An 18,399-nucleotide genomic window follows, 5' to 3' on the forward strand; every position below is an offset into this window, starting at 1 on the left:
GAAACAATTTAGATCTAGGCTCAGTCACAGAGACTGTTCTGTGGATTCTGATCTGCCTACTTTAAAAAAAAATAGCAATTGTGAAACAGGAAAAGAACTTTTAGGGACAAACAAAATCTATTAGGCAAACCCTACTTTGAGATCCCTGAGATTTATTGTTTGCCAAAGAGATTTAGCAAAGCCTAATTATTTGCAATGTTATCTGATTAACTTAAAATGTGATTTATAACACAAAACATACTTTATAGGGAATAAAATTGCACTATGTAGTAAAAAGAATATGTACATGTTGCAGAATATTTAAGTTGTGATCTAAGTCAGTGTTTCTCAACCTTGACAATTTTAAGGCATGTGGACTTCAACTCCCAGAATTCCACAGCCAGCATTGCTGGCTGTGGAATTCTGGGAGTTGAAGTCTACATGCCTTAAAATTGTCAAGGTTGAGAAACACTGATCTAAGTGATGTTGCTTCTGATTAGGAATTTAAGCCAACTTTATCCTTTGATGAGAAATAATATTAATCATGCTTCAGTCTACCGAGAGATAATCCTCAAGAATGTTAAAGCTATGTTCGATAATTGTAGGAAGGTAGATACTTTTAACTCTCCTAGCCACTGAGAATAATTTGGGGATGTTGGTGGAGAACATGAGATATTTTACTCCTCAGAAATACATAAAGCCTGTGGTTACAGACATTTTGGTTCTTTCTGCCCAACCTTCTTAAAAATGACTCACCAATACAATCACCTTCAGACAAATGAAAACTTGTCAAAATTATTAAAGTTGAAATTAAAGGTTAGAACCTCTTACAGAATTGGTTCCTCTTCATGTCCTCCAAATTAAAAATACTTGTCCAGAGTAAAGGTTGCAACCATATGTAAAATACTCAGTTCAAAGTGAGTCTGAAAAGTATAGAACTCCCAAATGTTCTTTCTGAAGCTAATTAAGTTTCAGAATACAATAAATCTAAAATTACTTTAGGAAAGACTGAGCTAAACTCTTCAGTTCTGTTCTGAGTCATAAAGTAACAAGGCACTAATTCCAATAGCTTGCATATTAGGACTGCATGGAATGTGAATACTTCAATTTTGCATTAATTCAGACTGATTTCTAGGAAAGGCATGAAAGAATAGATAAATACAAAACATAAAAACATAGCAAGATTCTTCAAATCAGCAACACAAGGCCACTCAGTGAGCAAAACTGAATGCCTTTTTTTTGCATTTTTTATCTACCAGAAGGCACATTAAAAGAAAAAAAAAAGAAAAAGAAAAATACCGGTTTCAGAAACTAGTAAACTCCATACACCCTTAGATGTGCAATTCAAATTAAGAACACTGTTTGCAACATCAACCAATATGATGTTAGTCCTGAACATAGTTCTGCAATAGCTTGGTTGGTATGCAAGCTGCGCTTCAATTATAATATAGTCAGCAAAATATTTTAGGTAAACCAGAACCTATAGCCATTTTTCTACCTGAGCAATAATTAGTACTATTTATTGCTTGTGAAACCTTTCAACTTGGTGGAAGCAATTGCACATTCCCTTTTCCTCCTCTGACCACCATTTTTTTTTAAAGAAATATATTTTAAATTGCAAGTTTTTCCCCAATGTTCTCTTTCGGGAGACAAATAAGTGATAGCAGGGCGCCATTTCAGGTGCAAGCCACTAATGCAACCTTAACTTTAACTATCAGCAATATGAGCTCTGAAGTTTGATGCATGAGATGTTAAGTTTGCATTATGCCATGTTTTACTCCATTTCAGTTACAATAACTGCAGTCTAACATGGAATGCTCTTTTCAACATGAGATCAAACTCTCATTCCAATGAGTGACTAATTAAGCACCTGCATTTGCTGTTAGCCTTGTAGTTCAAGAGGATCATAATCTTTTAATGAGATGTTGTCTTGCATCTTCTTAGGATTATTTCACAGCTATTCAGATCAAACCCACCATCTGATCTATCTGTCTCATATAAATGCTCTTCAAAGGCAGCAGGTATCTTCTCTCATCTGGTACTCTGTTACACTGTAAATAGAGATTTTTAAGTTGAAATTGGAGATATTCACATTTTCTAAAGTTCACTTTGGCAAAACCAAAAAGAATCTACCTAAAAAAAGTCAAGTACTGCTTGTCATTAGGTTTTGTGTCCAAAACTTACAAAAGTGCAGATATTTTACGTTTTCAGGTTAGAAACCTGCATCTTTAGAAATAGATCAGGAAAATAGTCCACAATACTGAAAGGTTTACCTCTGAAACAACACAAAATGAATTATTCTGACTTTCACAAGGAATAAATGTTATTTAACTGAAATGATCTAGAGCAAATAATCAATTCTATATACCTGTACTGCTTATTAGTTATATATCAATATAGAAAGAAAATAGTTAAACATGGATGTATTTGGTTGAATACAATATCATCCTGACCAATCTGCTTTATACCTACCCTTGTACAGATATTAATTCTCTCCTGAAAAGTGTATGTGTTCCCCACTTTGCTAAACAAAAATTATATTTGAAAACCAACTAGAAAATAGCTGAATGCATTTTTTGTATTTACATTAAGATATTAACTTTAGTCAGGGAAAAAATTGCTTTAGCGTTTTGAGCACTGTATTGGGAGTCGAACTCCCAAAAAATGTGAAAGAAAAGAATAGTAATTGAAAATTAATTAATGAAAATAAAGAGAGATAGGGAGAAAATACATAGTGCCTCCCTTTCAGTCTTGCAAACTGGAGATTTGCAACTACAGTCCTCAGGATAGGATTGTGTAGCTCAGACTGCCCCATCAATTGCCCCATGAACATGAATACTGCAGGTATTTCAAGCGGAAATAATATTGGAAATATTGGAACTATGCATGCTTTAAGAATGATTCCAAAGGAGTACTTCCCCCTTCATGCAAATACTCCTCTTCTTTGCTATTCATTAAAGCAGCCTCTTTTTGCAAATTTCCACAAGTGTGAAAAAATTCGGGTCACTTTAAAAAGAGCAAAAGGCTGCTGTATATCCAGAATCTTAAATATTCTCAAAGCATGCACAGTGTTGAATTTGTACACTAAAATAATGGAAAACCTACTTAGGCCAATAAGCAAAATTAATTCATATAACTTACTTAACACACCTTGGAGAAGTGTGTTTTTTATTCACAAAATCAAGGCAGAATATGTAGCGTTTCCTACAATAACTACCTCGTGAAGTGGGTTAGAAAGATTAGCTCCAAGTCAACCAATGAGCTTCTGGTTGATGTCTAACCGCTAAACCCCTCTGACTTGAACACCATATATAGTACAGATAAAGATGGAACACTAGGTGATCTACTATCTTGTCTTAATTCTGCGAAGAACTAGGTTTTAAGTATACCCTCACAATTCCATCAATTTGTGATTTTATTATCCTGTTCTTTCTAATCCTAACTCTTTCACACCGTTTCTGGCCCGATCAATGGCAGAGAGAGAATATATTTAGGCCTATTAAAGGGTTTGTCAGACAACTGCTGTACCAAATTTCTAGATTCAAAGTATGTAAGATACTGGCCTATACTTACATTAGAGATGGAGTTGTTTGCTTTTAGTTCATTTGACTTTATCTTTCCAGGTTTCTTCTGCTGCTCAGGGGAGTTATTCTGCCCTACTGAAACACGAAGGCGCTTATCCAGTGATACTATGTGTCCTTCTGTGGTAAACATGTACTTATTGCCTGATTTGTGCACAGGATTTTCTTCATCAAATAGCTGAAATTTAAGAATTTCAGAATGTATAAATGTAATATACCCCAAGTGTGGCAATAATATTATTTATTTTTCAATATTTATATCTCACTTCACTCCAGAGACTGTAGGAAATCAAAACATAATAATAATAATAATAATAATAATAATAATAATAATAATAATAATAATAATAATAATAATAATAATAATAATAATAATAATAATAATAATAATAATATAAAAAAAACTGGAGTTAAAAACAATATAAAAAATGGCTCTTTACCTCCAAGTGTTCTTTCAAAGATTTTTTGGGTTGCTCTGTGAAAAGATAGGGCTGCAGATGCAATGCATAATACAGGAGCCAGCATATTCCCCAGAGAGAGAGAAGGTACTGAAACTACCTATTTTCAAAGCCACTTCCTGCTCTCAGTTTGTTACAACCAGCTGCTTTCTAGACAAACAAGCAGTTTGTGCTGTTACTGGGATTTCACTGCAGCATGGTTTGTCCCATCCAGAACTTTATAGCCTCTGGGGCAGAATAACCTTAGCAACTGTTAAGCTTAAGAATAGATATAGGTATCTTCATATTCATGGGACCTCACCCCCAAATAAAGAGTTTACTTTTCCCAGAGGTTTTATAAAAAAAACATTAACACTAGAGATAGTGCCAATATTGGATCAAGTATTATGGAGTAATCTAAAAAAATAGATATACACTATTACTTGATATATATTCTTTATGAGTATGTTGAAATATTATTATATTATTATTGTTAGTATAATTCTAAGTCAAGTACCGTATATACTCGAGTATAAGCCGAGGTTTTCAGCCCATTTTTGGGGCTGAAAAATGCCCCCCTCGGCTTATACTCGGGTCAACTAAGGAACTAAGGGGTCGACATAGACGGGAGGGGGGGAAACAGTTCCGGAGGGAGACAGCCCAGTAGCAAGAAGCCGGCGGTCCGAGCGGAGGGGCACGGAAAACCTACCAGTCGACGTGAGAAGCTCCAGTGTTGCTGGTAAGCAAGGCTTGGCCTCCGCGGCCCGGTTCTGCTGGACCGGCTTTCACGGCTCCAGCCCGGGGACGCCAGCGGCATAGAAAGCGGTTTGGCGGCGCTGCCGTGGGCGGGGTGTCCTTGCAGCGGACAACTTGGGCCCGGATATTTCCTGCGNAGCAATTGCACATTCCCTTTTCCTCCTCTGACCACCATTTTTTTTTAAAGAAATATATTTTAAATTGCAAGTTTTTCCCCAATGTTCTCTTTCGGGAGACAAATAAGTGATAGCAGGGCGCCATTTCAGGTGCAAGCCACTAATGCAACCTTAACTTTAACTATCAGCAATATGAGCTCTGAAGTTTGATGCATGAGATCTTAAGTTTGCATTATGCCATGTTTTACTCCATTTCAGTTACAATAACTGCAGTCTAACATGGAATGCTCTTTTCAACATGAGATCAAACTCTCATTCCAATGAGTGACTAATTAAGCACCTGCATTTGCTGTTAGCCTTGTAGTTCAAGAGGATCATAATCTTTTAATGAGATGTTGTCTTGCATCTTCTTAGGATTATTTCACAGCTATTCAGATCAAACCCACCATCTGATCTATCTGTCTCATATAAATGCTCTTCAAAGGCAGCAGGTATCTTCTCTCATCTGGTACTCTGTTACACTGTAAATAGAGATTTTTAAGTTGAAATTGGAGATATTTACATTTTCTAAAGTTCACTTTGGCAAAACCAAAAAGAATCTACCTAAAAAAAGTCAAGACACTCAAGTACTGCTTGTCATTAGGTTTTGTGTCCAAAACTTACAAAAGTGCAGATATTTTACGTTTTCAGGTTAGAAACCTGCATCTTTAGAAATAGATCAGGAAAATAGTCCACAATACTGAAAGGTTTACCTCTGAAACAACACAAAATGAATTATTCTGACTTTCACAAGGAATAAATGTTATTTAACTGAAATGATCTAGAGCAAATAATCAATTCTATATACCTGTACTGCTTATTAGTTATATATCAATATAGAAAGAAAATAGTTAAACATGGATGTATTTGGTTGAATACAATATCATCCTGACTAATCTGCTTTATACCTACCCTTGTACAGATATTCTCTCCTGAAAAGTGTATGTGTTCCCCACTTTGCTAAACAAAAATTATATTTGAAAACCAACTAGAAAATAGCTGAATGCATTTTTTGTATTTACATTAAGATATTAACTTTAGTCAGGGAAAAAATTGCTTTAGTGTTTTGAGCACTGTATTGGGAGTCGAACTCCCAAAAAATGTGAAAGAAAAGAATAGTAATTGAAAATTAATTAATGAAAATAGAGATAGGGAGAACATACATAGTGCCTCCCTTTCAATCTTGCAAACTGGAGATTTGCAACTACAGTCCTCAGGATAGGATTGTGTAGCTCAGACTGCCCCATGAACATGAATACTGCAGGTATTTCAAGCAGAAATAATATTGGAAATATTGGAACTATGCATGCTTTAAGAATGATTCCAAAGGAGTACTTCCCCCTTCATGCAAATACTCCTCTTCTTTGCTATTCATTAAAGCAGCCTCTTTTTGCAAATTTCCACAAGTGTGAAAAAATTCGGGTCACTTTAAAAAGAGCAAAAGACTGCTGTATATCCAGAATCTTAAATAATCTCAAAGCATGCACAGTGTTGAATTTGTACACTAAAATAATGGAAAACCTACTTAGGCCAATAAGCAAAATTAATTCATATAACTTACTTAACACACCTTGGTGAAGTGTGTTTTTTATTCACAAAATCAAGGCAGAATATGTAGCGTTTCCTACAATAACTACCTCGTGAAGTGGGTTAGAAAGATTAGCTCCAAGTCAACCAATGAGCTTCTGGTTGATGTCTAACCGCTAAACCCCTCTGGCTTGAACACCATATATAGTACAGATAAAGATGGAACTAGGTGATCTACTATCTTGTCTTAATTCTGCGAAGAACTAGGTTTTAAGTATACCCTCACAATTCCATCAATTTGTGATTTTATTATCCTGTTCTTTCTAATCCTAACTCTTTCACACTGTTTCTGGCCCGATCAATGGCAGAGAGAGAATATATTTAGGCCTATTAAAGGGTTTGTCAGACAACTGCTGTACCAAATTTCTAGATTCAAAGTATGTAAGATACTGGCCTATACTTACATTAGAGATGGAATTGTTTGCTTTTAGTTCATTTGACTTTATCTTTCCAGGTTTCTTCTGCTGCTCAGGGGAGGTATTCTGCCCTACTGAAACACGAAGGCGCTTATCCAGTGATACTATGTGTCCTTCTGTGGTAAACATGTACTTATTGCCTGATTTGTGCACAGGATTTTCTTCATCAAATAGCTGAAATTTAAGAATTTCAGAATGTATAAATGTAATACCCCAAGTGTGGCAATAATATTATTTATTTTTCAATATTTATATCTCACTTCACTCCAGAGACTGTAGGAAATCAAAACATAATAATAATAATAATAATAATAATAATAATAATAATAATAATAATAATAATAATAATAATAATAATAATAATAATAATAATAATAATAATAATATAAAAAAAACTGGAGTTAAAAACAATATACAAAATGGCTCTTTACCTCCAAGTGTTCTTTCAAAGATTTTTTGGGTTGCTCTGTGAAAAGATAGGGCTGCAGATGCAATGCATAATACAGGAGCCAGCATATTCCCCAGAGAGAGAGAAGGTACTGAAACTACCTATTTTCAAAGCCACTTCCTGCTCTCAGTTTGTTACAACCAGCTGCTTTCTAGACAAACAAGCAGTTTGTGCTGTTACTGGGATTCCACTGCAGCATGGTTTGTCCCATCCAGAACTTTATAGCCTCTGGGGCAGAATAACCTTAGCAACTGTTAAGCTTAAGAATAGATATAGGTATCTTCATATTCATGGGACCTCACCCCCAAATAAAGAGTTTACTTTTCCCAGAGGTTTTATAAAAAAAAACATTAACACTAGAGATAGTGCCAATATTGGATCAAATATTATGGAGTAATCTAAAAAAATAGATATACACTATTACTTGATATATATTCTTTATGAGTATGTTGAAATATTATTATATTATTATTGTTAGTATAATTCTAAGTCAAGTAAGTAATTCAGGCAGATTCTTGCGAGGTGACCAGGTTTCAAGGAACCTGTTGAAGAGAATTCTCCACTGTGATCTCAGCCACTTGGATCCTTGCACTCTGTGTTTTTTTCAGGCAGCAAGGATGTTGTGATTGCTGGATTCGTTAGAAGGTATGTCCCTATTTGAAGAGTCATCTCTCTATTCAACCATGTCAACCTTCCCTTTTTAGGAAAGGTTTTAGAGAAAATGGGTAGAAGGCAGGTGTTGAGGTCTTGTAGAAAACAAATTATCTGGATCCTCTGCAATTGGGATACAGTTTCAGATATGGGATGCACAGGGCATTGATCAGTTGTGTAGTTCACTGGTTGTTGAATGGAGGGACTATACATCAAGTAACAGTGTACATCACAGCAAAGTTCCCTTAAAGTACTTACGATGCACATTCTTGGTTTACCATCTTAATAACAACATATTTAAAATACACAGAAATATTACAATTTATTTTACTACAACAAAAATATGTTACAAATTGCAGTTCTAGTAAATAAAGTGTGTTTTAAAGAAAAAGTGCTTCTATAAAGATACATACCAAAAACAAATATTTACATGTTTCACTGAGAAAAAAACTTTCCATCCGATCTTCTTTGGATTTCTCTATAACATGGTGAAGAGTAGCATAACCACATCTGAAAAACAGAATTGAATGTTTTTCATCTCCTTTTTTAGCTTCAATCATAATTTTAAACATAGCAAAAGTCTAAGGAATTAAGCTGGTCATTTTATGAAGAGCTTGCAATTTGAGTGGCATAGCTTTTCTCCAGTTACCTCTGAATCTATAATTTTACAAAGTCAGACTTGAGATTCAACAGCAACAAAGAAAAGAAACAGAATTATTGCCTCTTTTGAGAATAAAGATACTGCAACAACTGAAACATCATTTTGTTTCTCCCAGAAATCCAACTCTATGTGGCAGCAACACTTTCTAGCCAAGTTGGGAAAAAATGAACAAAAATCTCACAAAACTTCATATTCTCTGGTGAAATGTAGGCATCAGAAGTAGCTGCAAACAACCCTAATAGTTCAGGAACCCAGTGTAGGGACGTACTGTTTGCTAGATTTACATGTTATATTCGACAACATTTTAAAAAGGAAGAATTATTTCCTATGAGGTGAAGATCAGAACTGGAAAAACTGGTTTATGTACTGTATGACTAAAATATTTCTTCTTCAAACACTTTTTTTCACAAAAGTTTTCAAATTAAACTTTTCATGGAACTCTCCTCAGCTTCAAAAGCAATTAACAGCAATAGCCTACTCAGCCATGTCAACTACTTCTAGCCAGAGTTATTTCCAAGGGCCCAAAGTTAGCCACAAAGTTACAGCTGGAAAATTTAATCAATGCAACTGATCTATTCTATACATTCAAGTTGCCTCAGGAATGTTGATTAGACAAAACAAAATACAATCAATCAATCAATCAACCAACCAATAATTGAATAGCTAGCTCAGTGTTTCTCAACCTTGACAATTTTAAGGCATGTGGACTTCAACTCCCAGAATTCCACAGCCAGCATTGCTGGCTGTGGAATTCTGGGAGTTGAAGTCCACATGCCTTAAAATTGTCAAGGTTGAGAAACACTGAGCTAGATGATTAGAACTATTTGAAAACACACTTCCAAGCACTATTAGTGTTTCTAATAAAACACTTATGAAATTCTATTCACTCAACATTAAATTAATAGGACTTATTTTATGCAAGCACAAATGGGATTTCAACCTCAATTTGTAGGTCAACATTAAGAAGGCCTATATGTTTGAATTATATCACAGCAACACAGTTCAGTTTTGTATGGATTTAGTAATTTATAATAAAAACTTACTTTGCTTTAGTATATTTCTCCAGACTCTGAAGAATATCCATTCCTACATGAAGATAAAAAGGGTTCTTTGTGGCCTAATGAAAGAAAGGAAATAAATGCAAGAAACAATGCTATATGATAATAATAACATTAAAAAATAAAAGAAACTGAAGTTTGATTTTGGCTGTGCAAGAGCAAGCTATCTGAACTAATGCAATCCGAGGCCAGAACTGAATGTCACCAAATGATTCGAAGAAGTGCAGACTGTTCAAAGAAGCTGAAAAAACAATAGAATATATTCAGCTTGTGCAAGAAAATTGCACAAACTGATTATAAACAATACCATAACACAGCCTCCAAAATGATTCACTGGAACATCTTTGGCAAAAGAACGCTACCCACTTCCAACCCTTTCAGTTCAAGGGCGTTCAAAAGGATATAGTAGTATCAAAAACCACTGAAAAAGCTAAAAGGATCAGAAGAGTTGCATTCACACTGCCCTAGTCCAACTAAAGTTAATCAAAAGAATATGGTTTCAGCTTCACATCCATGCCTGAATCTCAACTAAAAATAATCCATCTAATCCAGGACTTTCTGCAATCTGCTCAGCAATCTTCCCTAAAAAAAAGAAGAGTGGACACTAGTTGACAATTATTCAACATAGTTGGGCCACACACTTGAGTATCTACACTACCTTCTATTTTAGGGCAGTAGGTTAGGGCAAACCCCGTAACTCAAGGATATATTTGCCTCAGCCACCTTTAGCCTCCAGTTACTGCCCTAGCATCTTTCAGTAACCAGGAAGGAAAGGGGTGTAATCCAAAGATCACAGAGCTAACAGTACAGAAAGCCTTCATGCTGAAATTTCTACAATTAGCTTTCTAATTCTCTACACACTATTTTCAAGTGTTGGTCTACTCTGATCTAACAAAGACTTGAGTCCTTATTTTTTAAAAAACAGCAGCTGAGAACCAATTCTAAAATGTGCAAAAGGTCACATCTCAGCAGAAAAAAATAAGCCAGACTTTTATATCTAATGAAGGACTTACTATATTTCAAAATCATGCTTTGAAAAAAAAAGTTAAATACCTGATACAGGAGATATGTAGATTCTACTAATTCAGGCCTCAGAGGATAAAAGAGAACATCGGGTGCTTGTAACTGCCAATTGTATCTCTCTGGAAGAGCACCATATCGTTTCCATATTGCATAATAAAATGCATGAAGGCAAATGGCATCTTCTACATCACCTATTAAAACCTGAAGCAAAATGACAAAAATAAAACTTTCTACATTACATTTAATACTTGCTGATTTTATTAAGATGGAATGCATAATAGTCTTGTGACTCAGAAATTATCTCATCCTAAAGCAAGAAAACACCACTGTACCCATCAGACACTTTGAGACATCCACTATGCCACTGATGGCAAACCTTTTAGAGACCAAATGCCCAAACTGCAACCCAAAACCCACTTATTTATCGCAAAGTGCCAGGGCTACATCAGCATTGTGGTGCCCTCAGGGGGGACGGGGTGTGTGGCCCACTGGGTGGGCGTGGCTGCAGTGGTCACGGCAGACTGGGTGAGCGTGACCGGGGCCAGTCCCTCACCATCTCCAGGGGGCCAATGCCACTTGCTCGCTCACTTCCTGCCCTGTCGCTTCCAAACGCCACATGCTCGCTACTCTGGCGAACTCTGCTGGGGCAACGGCACGCATGCCCACAGAGAGTGCCGCCTCTGGCACGCGTGCCATAGGTTCGCCACCACTGCACTATGCTGTTTTCTTTATGTAAATAAACAAAGCAATAACATGATTTATTTGCATTGGTGGGAGCATCCCCAAAGTTAAAGAATTTGGTGGGACATTCCCAAGGGACAACTTGGACTTTGAAGTAGTAGGTAAGGAAATGGGCTTCTGATTCTCTTCCCCACACAAGCTTTTAGTCTATTCTAATCAATCCCCAGCCACTTCCATACCAATTGGGAATTCTTGATGTACTACCATACATATATTTCAAATTTCCTATTTTCTCTCCACCACAGAAAGAATACCTGAAGTCCAGGAAAAAAAGCTTGAAGAGAATCAATCCAGGTATTCATTAGTTGGCCACTAAACATATTAACGTTAACATAAAGAGGTGGGTCTCCTTCACCTTCATTGCAGGCTTCCCTCCTATGAAAAATGATTGCAATGTTTCATATTAATATTTGAGGGGAAGCAAGGAACAATTATTTGAATTATTCGTAACTTTAGTTCCTATAATCAAATGGCAGGCAATCTTTACAGATAACATTACCCAGATATCACCCAGGAGGAATGAGAGACCTCCTTTCATTGTGAGTGCTAACTATTATCTTCATCTTTATGTTTTATTATTTTGATTGTAATTTCTTTGATTTGTGTGAGCCACCCAGCATCATTGATAGTCAGGTGGCAGGCAAGTTAAATTACTATTATTGTGATTAGTGTAATAAATAGTCCTAACAGATATTAAATTTCCATTCTGAAAACTGGGTAACTGGACATCAACCCAAAGCACTATATCAACATGCATACATATACAATAATTTGAAGAAGTTATCAAATGATATTTTTTTTAATTCTGTACCACTCAATGCAGGGATATCAAAAATTGTAATAAATATTGAGCATCATTAAAATCAAAGTTTATGTTGCATTACAGATACAGTATAATAGTATCCAGTATCATTCCAACCCCAGAGATTTACCTTAACTGTAACCTGATATAGGGCAAAAAATTATTGGGAACAATTAAAAGCCCAACAAACATTAGTACACTTACTAAATATTATAAGTACCCTTATTAGTACACCACCTACGTATATATATAATATGGACAATTTTATCTGACTGTGGGCTACATTTTATTACGTATATTATGTAATATGTCTATGAAAACTGTAGGGAAGTAATGTCAATAAGAGGCAAGGGCAAAAAAATATGGTTTGGAAGAAAAAGTTAATTCACAATTTTTTAAAAAAAATATTCTAAAATATATACATTTTCTTCAGAAACCAAGACTGAAGTAATATACAAATAATGCTCGAGTTAGCACAGCAATTGGGACCAGAATTTTCATTGCTTAGCAATATAATAAACCTCAATGTCTTGTGATTGCATCACTTTGAGGCAGCAATCCTGGCATAACTAGCCCAATTCTACCAGTCATGAGCTGAGGGCCCACCCCAATCCAAGCCGTCCCTGGCCTGATCCCTCCCAACCTGAACTTTGGTTCTTACAAGTTGAGGCACTGCCTCCCCTGCAACGCCCTCAACTGCCTATCCTCCCCACCACAACCACCACCACCATTTGCAAGAAGGCAAACCGGTCCAGAAACACATGGCTCTTGGGCTGTTTGCCATGCTGAAGCTCAGTGGTTTCTTGGCTCCTGCCAGAAGCCTCTGAGTCACCTGAAGCTGCAGCTGCACCAACCTAGCCAAGCAGCATGACATGGAACTGTAGACAACTCAGTCTGGTTCCAGCGTAACATGGTTTGAAGCTGCAGCCACCTCAAGAAGCCCCAACCAGGCCCAGTTACAGCCACCCACACCATTCCAAGTTCCCAGCTGCCTTGTACTCCCCCACTCCAGCTGACCTTTGCCAGCTTCTTATTCCTGCTCCTGCTGGGGTATGCCTAATCTGGCCCTTAATGAGGCAGTGATAGGTCATGAGGTCTTTTTCCTGAGATCTGTTGAGGAAACCACCATGTACAACCTCAAGAAGAAAGCCTTGGGTGGCCAGCAGCTGCCTTGCAAAAGATCATGATGGCCATCTTGTCAATAGTGGGAGCAAGAAGATGACAAAGATCAGTGGGGTCAGAAGAGTACAGGGTGGCAGGGGACACAGATTGTTGGGGCCAAAAAGGCACAGATGGGGGAGATGGACAGGTGAGGCTGAGTTGAAGCACTTTTGTGGTTGTCAAGTGTGAGCAGCTGCCAAGCACCTAAATTTTGATCATGTGACCACTGGAATGCTTAAAACATCTATAATTTTGGAGACTAGATATAAGTACCATTCAGTCAATATCACTGTACCTTTGGTCACTGAACAAAAGGTTAACTTAAGGACTACCTATAACATGAAGGAATCAATCCATTTCATATTTTCTGTCACTCAGTAGTGACTTATTTATTGCCTTCAAATCATTATTGTTGGCTCTTAGTAACTTGACTAGTCCTCACAGTTCTCTTGGCAAGATTTTTGCATGTTGTTTGCGATTACCTTCTTCCAAATGTGAGTGACTAGCTCAAAGCCACCCAGCTGGGTTCGTACCTAAGGCAGGACTAGCCACTGCATCAAACTGGCTCTCTAAACAGTGTTTTAATAAGTTAAAATAGCATAATTCACATACCCTCGCCTTAAGTGGTTCTGAATACTCCGATAAGCATCATTGAACATCTCTAAATCTTCTTTTTCTCCAAAGAGGATGTACGATTTCAAAAGATACTCATAGAAGGAATCTAAGCCTGCTCCTAAGCCACTTTGTTTTCCTACCCAATGGCCAGTTTGAATATTCACAACATTACCTATGAAGTAAGAGAAAGGCAAATATTATTTAAATGTAAATGCACATAACTGAATCATAATCCAGTTAAACAAGTCTCAAAGGAGCATAAAAAAGCAATTCTTATTTGGCATACTGCTAGTTAAATGAGTCTGTGTTTAAGAGAGAGAAAACACTCTCACTGTTTCACATGTTTCTTTATTTTCTAGATGTCATGCCTCCATCCTAGGAAGACATGGAGTTCTCTATTGAGGCCCAGGAGGGGGTGTCTGTAGCTTCGGAGGACTGTAGGGAGGAGCAGGCTGAGGCAGGCCAGGGCCCTTCAGGTTTGGAACAGGGAAGGCAGAGTTCGGGCGAGGAGCAAGCCTCCCCCTCCACCTGATCCTAGAGCAAGGAGAGCAGAGAGGAGGAGGGAACAACGGGAGGAGAGCGTCCCGTCCCACTCCACAAGGCACACCTGGGGATTAGGATTTAAGGAGACGCTGTGAGGTGGGGCATTTGCCGGGAACAAACGCGGGATCTTGAGATTGTTGTGACTTGTGCTCTTGTAACCTGGACACTTTGTATTCCGGACCAGTTTGTTTCCTGCTTCACGACCACAGACTACATTCCTGATCTCTCCTTGCAGTCTGCAGTTAAGTTGAGAGTTAAAAGGACTCTTTACATTTTCTTGTTTTCTGTCTTGCCTTGAGAACAATGTAAACTTCCCTGGCTGTATTGTTTGAACTCGTGCCAGCATATGTGGGAGCTTTTGGATGAACATTGGCAGTGATTAAAAGACTGTTGCTCTTGCCAGCCGACTGCTTTGCCTCCGTTCGGGGCCCTGGGTCATTACACTAGATATAGTTTAAGTAGAAAGAGGATTTCCTACCCTGAGTATTTCTAAAAGTAATTATATTTTTATTGCCATCGAAGGTCAGTACATAATAAAACTCAACAGTATAAATCAGGTTACACATATATGAAAAAGTACAAATCATACTCTGTAATAAATGTTTTACTTTGAAGTATCATATTGAAGGTTTGTTAGCATTAACAAACTCTGAATCCAAGACAAGTAGGTTGAGCATATTTTTCGTTTTCATGGAATTTTCTGCTACTTAATCACTCAGTATTCAAATGTATTCAAAAGCATGTATTCTAACAAGGATTCTTTCTGAATTCAAATTTCCAACAAAAACAGAGAAATCTTGAAATTTTTAGGCTTTAGCATAAGGTATAAAAATTAATTTTTGAAGTATATTTACTTACACATAACTTTTACTTATGCCTCTCAACAACAAAAGTCAAATAAGAGAAAGAAGTTGACTCATTTGAGTTGTTTTTCAGCTATGCTATGTTTTAAAGTATCCAATATTGCAATATGAACTTATATTTTTCAATGTCCACACAACATATGAACTATATCTAAATGTAAACATTTTATCTTACCTTTGTAAATAATGGATACTCATCTAATTTTTCTAGAAAAGATTAGACTCATAAAAACATCAGATTCAGTCTTAATAACCATATTGGCTCACAATTCAAACAAGTACACATACATGTTCTATAAATCCACAAATATACTTCTGTAATGTAATTCTGGAGCTTTAAAAAAAGAAGAGTGCATGCTGGATTTTAGGTGTTTCTAAATTACTCTCAAATACAGCACCAAAACTCCTCAAATAAATGGAAAATACAAATCACAGGAATGAACTTGTTCCACTTGATTAGATGTTCCATTTGATTAGAACTATTTGCAACCTAATATAAATGATAAGAGTAAGGAGAGCACATGCTGTGATGGTTAAATATTCCCAAATAACTGGAAATGTCTAGAGATCTAGTTAATTCAATGGTGAAGGATTCCATTCTCATAACGATATGAATTCAGAGGATCAGCTATCAGAACAAGAACACAAACCAAAAAAATTATATCCAGGAGAAAAAGATAAGTACCTAATAATCCAGTGTCATTGCTCCTTAAGTTCCAAAGGGCTTTTACAGCTCGACGGGCAACCCACTCAAAAGTTGAATCCCCAAGAAGCCGACTAAGAATTCCAAATTCCACCAGTAATGATCCAGCCCCTGCAGTGCAAGTCTCATTATTGCTCCCAGAAGGAACTCCTGTCTTTAAGTTCACCTGCAAAGATGACGGTTTATAAGCAAGCTTACTAAGGAATAAGCAGCTCTATTACTCTTTTGCAATTTCAAAATTAGTGACAGAGGTTTCATCAGTGCTCTGTCACAAACTTGCATCATATTCCACAGGGAAAGGATCTTAAAGGGATATCTAGAGCATGTCAGTATTTCGCCATCAAGAAACCAGAACACAGAAATCTTTGAGGAAACAGGATTTCATTCAGCATATCTACTACAGAATCTGCTTTCCAAAATATATTTTAAAAAATGGCAGTGGCATATTCAGCTTAAGCTTGTAGATACGCTAAGAGGAAAAAGTATACACAGAGAACATTTTTAAAGACAAAGTTAAATTCCAATATTTAACACGTTACGTCTTGGGTTAAAAGACTGAATTTCCTTTGCCTGAAAATTGGCAATTGTTCTATACATACCCTTGGATAAGGAATTCCAGTTTTGGTATTCTCAAAAGCAGGTAATAACCTTACTGCCAAGTCATGAGCCATATGCAACAGTTCATCGTCATATCCCTTAATAGTCATATCACCAAAAGGCTGTCTGGCATCTGTAATTATTATGTGGGCTGAAAGCAGGCTTCCCAAAACCCTAAAAGAAATTATATCAGTTATTATTTTAAATGAGACAATATATGTGTATATTATGGCAACAGAAATAACAAAATTATAATCACATGTATTAGCAGTAAGACAAAGTATGTATAGTCTATATATCAGTAGATCTCAAAGCAGCAATAAGATAATAAAGCAATAGAAACAACCAAAAAGTTTTCCAACCTCTGAAGGAGCGTCAACAAATCAAGAATCTCCTAGAAAGATACTGTTTGATAGAACTGGCTCTAGCTTGTTGGAACAATTAAAATCTCCCATTGCTACAAAAAAAAAAGCTTTTTGAAAGAACTGCAAGTTAGTCTTGGAAGAACTCACTTCTTGGATGGGAAAGTGATAACAGACAATACAGTATTGCTTTTATTTGTTCCTCTTATTTGTAATGTAAGTGCTCTTGACAGCATTACACGTTCATTAATGCATATTTCCGAGAATCAATATTTTTATCATACAGTGCAATTTCTCTCCCCTTTTATTATTTTGTCTTACAAATTGTACCATTCACAGTTCATGCCTTCTGAGTCCATGTTCTTTTTTACTTTCCCTTTTTTGTGAGAATGGTTTAAAAATGATATTTCAGCTTTCAATTTCTGAAATATAAAAGTGTTTATCTGTGGTGCATATCTCAGGGTTTCTACTTCTATCCTTACAGGATTCAGTTTAAAGCCTTCCTTATAAACCTGGCCCAGATATTATTTCATCTACAAGAATTTTTCTCCAGTTCCCTTATCACCTTTTTGAAGGTAAGAATTACATTCCCCTTGCTCATTCTACAAGATTTCTCAAAGATTACGTAAAAGTTCAGGCAGAATATCAGCAAGGTTCTTCAGTACTTAGGAATATAATCCATGCATTCTTGGAGATTTAAATCCATTCAAAACAAGATTAAGTGTTTCTTAATCATAAAGTTCTGATTTTGTCCCTTAATCCTGCATTTCATAGTTGCCGGGTAGAACCATCTTATTGGAGAACACTGAGCCAAATAGGAGAGCAACACTTTGTTATGATTTTGATGAGCAGCTGCATTGAAAGAACTAGTCTTATATTACAATTTATAAATTATTAATTATAAGCCCAAGTTATTAAACTATATGAATTGCTTTATCATTTATCATCATTTTATGACACTGATCATGTGAATCTCATCAGTTAGACAGCAGGCAGAATAAATTTTGTTTCAGGGTTCCTTGAATGTATTATTCACATTCAGTGCTGTCAAATTTCAGCAACATCCTACCTAATTGTTGCCTCAAAGACTTGGACAGTTGAATCTGTGTCAAATGTTACTGTGTCTATCACAAGCTTCACTGCTTTCCGAAATTCTGAAGAATTTCCCATTACCTTTAAGAAAAACAAAAAAGAAGATCTGAAAAAACTCTCCACATATTTTTATACCAAACTGTTTGTTCAATTTGAAAAATAAACTTA

At 36.3% G+C, this 18,399-nt stretch overlaps 1 protein-coding gene across 1 annotated transcript in view; it reads right to left on the bottom strand.

Annotated features, from left to right (window-relative positions):
• Positions 1-4,945: 4,945 nt before the first annotated feature.
• Positions 4,946-18,399, bottom strand: part of EDEM1 (ER degradation enhancing alpha-mannosidase like protein 1) — a 20,959-nt gene continuing 7,505 nt past the window's right edge. The window contains exons 3-12 of the mRNA XM_015828276.1: positions 18,209-18,312; positions 16,780-16,951; positions 16,163-16,346; positions 14,069-14,243; positions 11,748-11,868; positions 10,783-10,953; positions 9,715-9,788; positions 8,424-8,520; positions 6,900-7,085; positions 4,946-5,390 (exon numbers count right to left, since the gene is read on the bottom strand). Of these exons, the coding sequence (XP_015683762.1) occupies positions 5,301-5,390; positions 6,900-7,085; positions 8,424-8,520; positions 9,715-9,788; positions 10,783-10,953; positions 11,748-11,868; positions 14,069-14,243; positions 16,163-16,346; positions 16,780-16,951; positions 18,209-18,312 (1,374 nt within the window). The 3' untranslated portion in view covers positions 4,946-5,300. The remainder of the gene's footprint in view (positions 5,391-6,899; positions 7,086-8,423; positions 8,521-9,714; positions 9,789-10,782; positions 10,954-11,747; positions 11,869-14,068; positions 14,244-16,162; positions 16,347-16,779; positions 16,952-18,208; positions 18,313-18,399) is intronic.

The sequence above is a fragment of the Protobothrops mucrosquamatus genome, unplaced genomic scaffold, assembly GCF_001527695.2.
Source record: "Protobothrops mucrosquamatus isolate PMUCROS unplaced genomic scaffold, P.Mucros_1.0 scaffold4369, whole genome shotgun sequence".
NCBI classification, from domain to species: Eukaryota; Metazoa; Chordata; class Lepidosauria; order Squamata; family Viperidae; genus Protobothrops; species Protobothrops mucrosquamatus.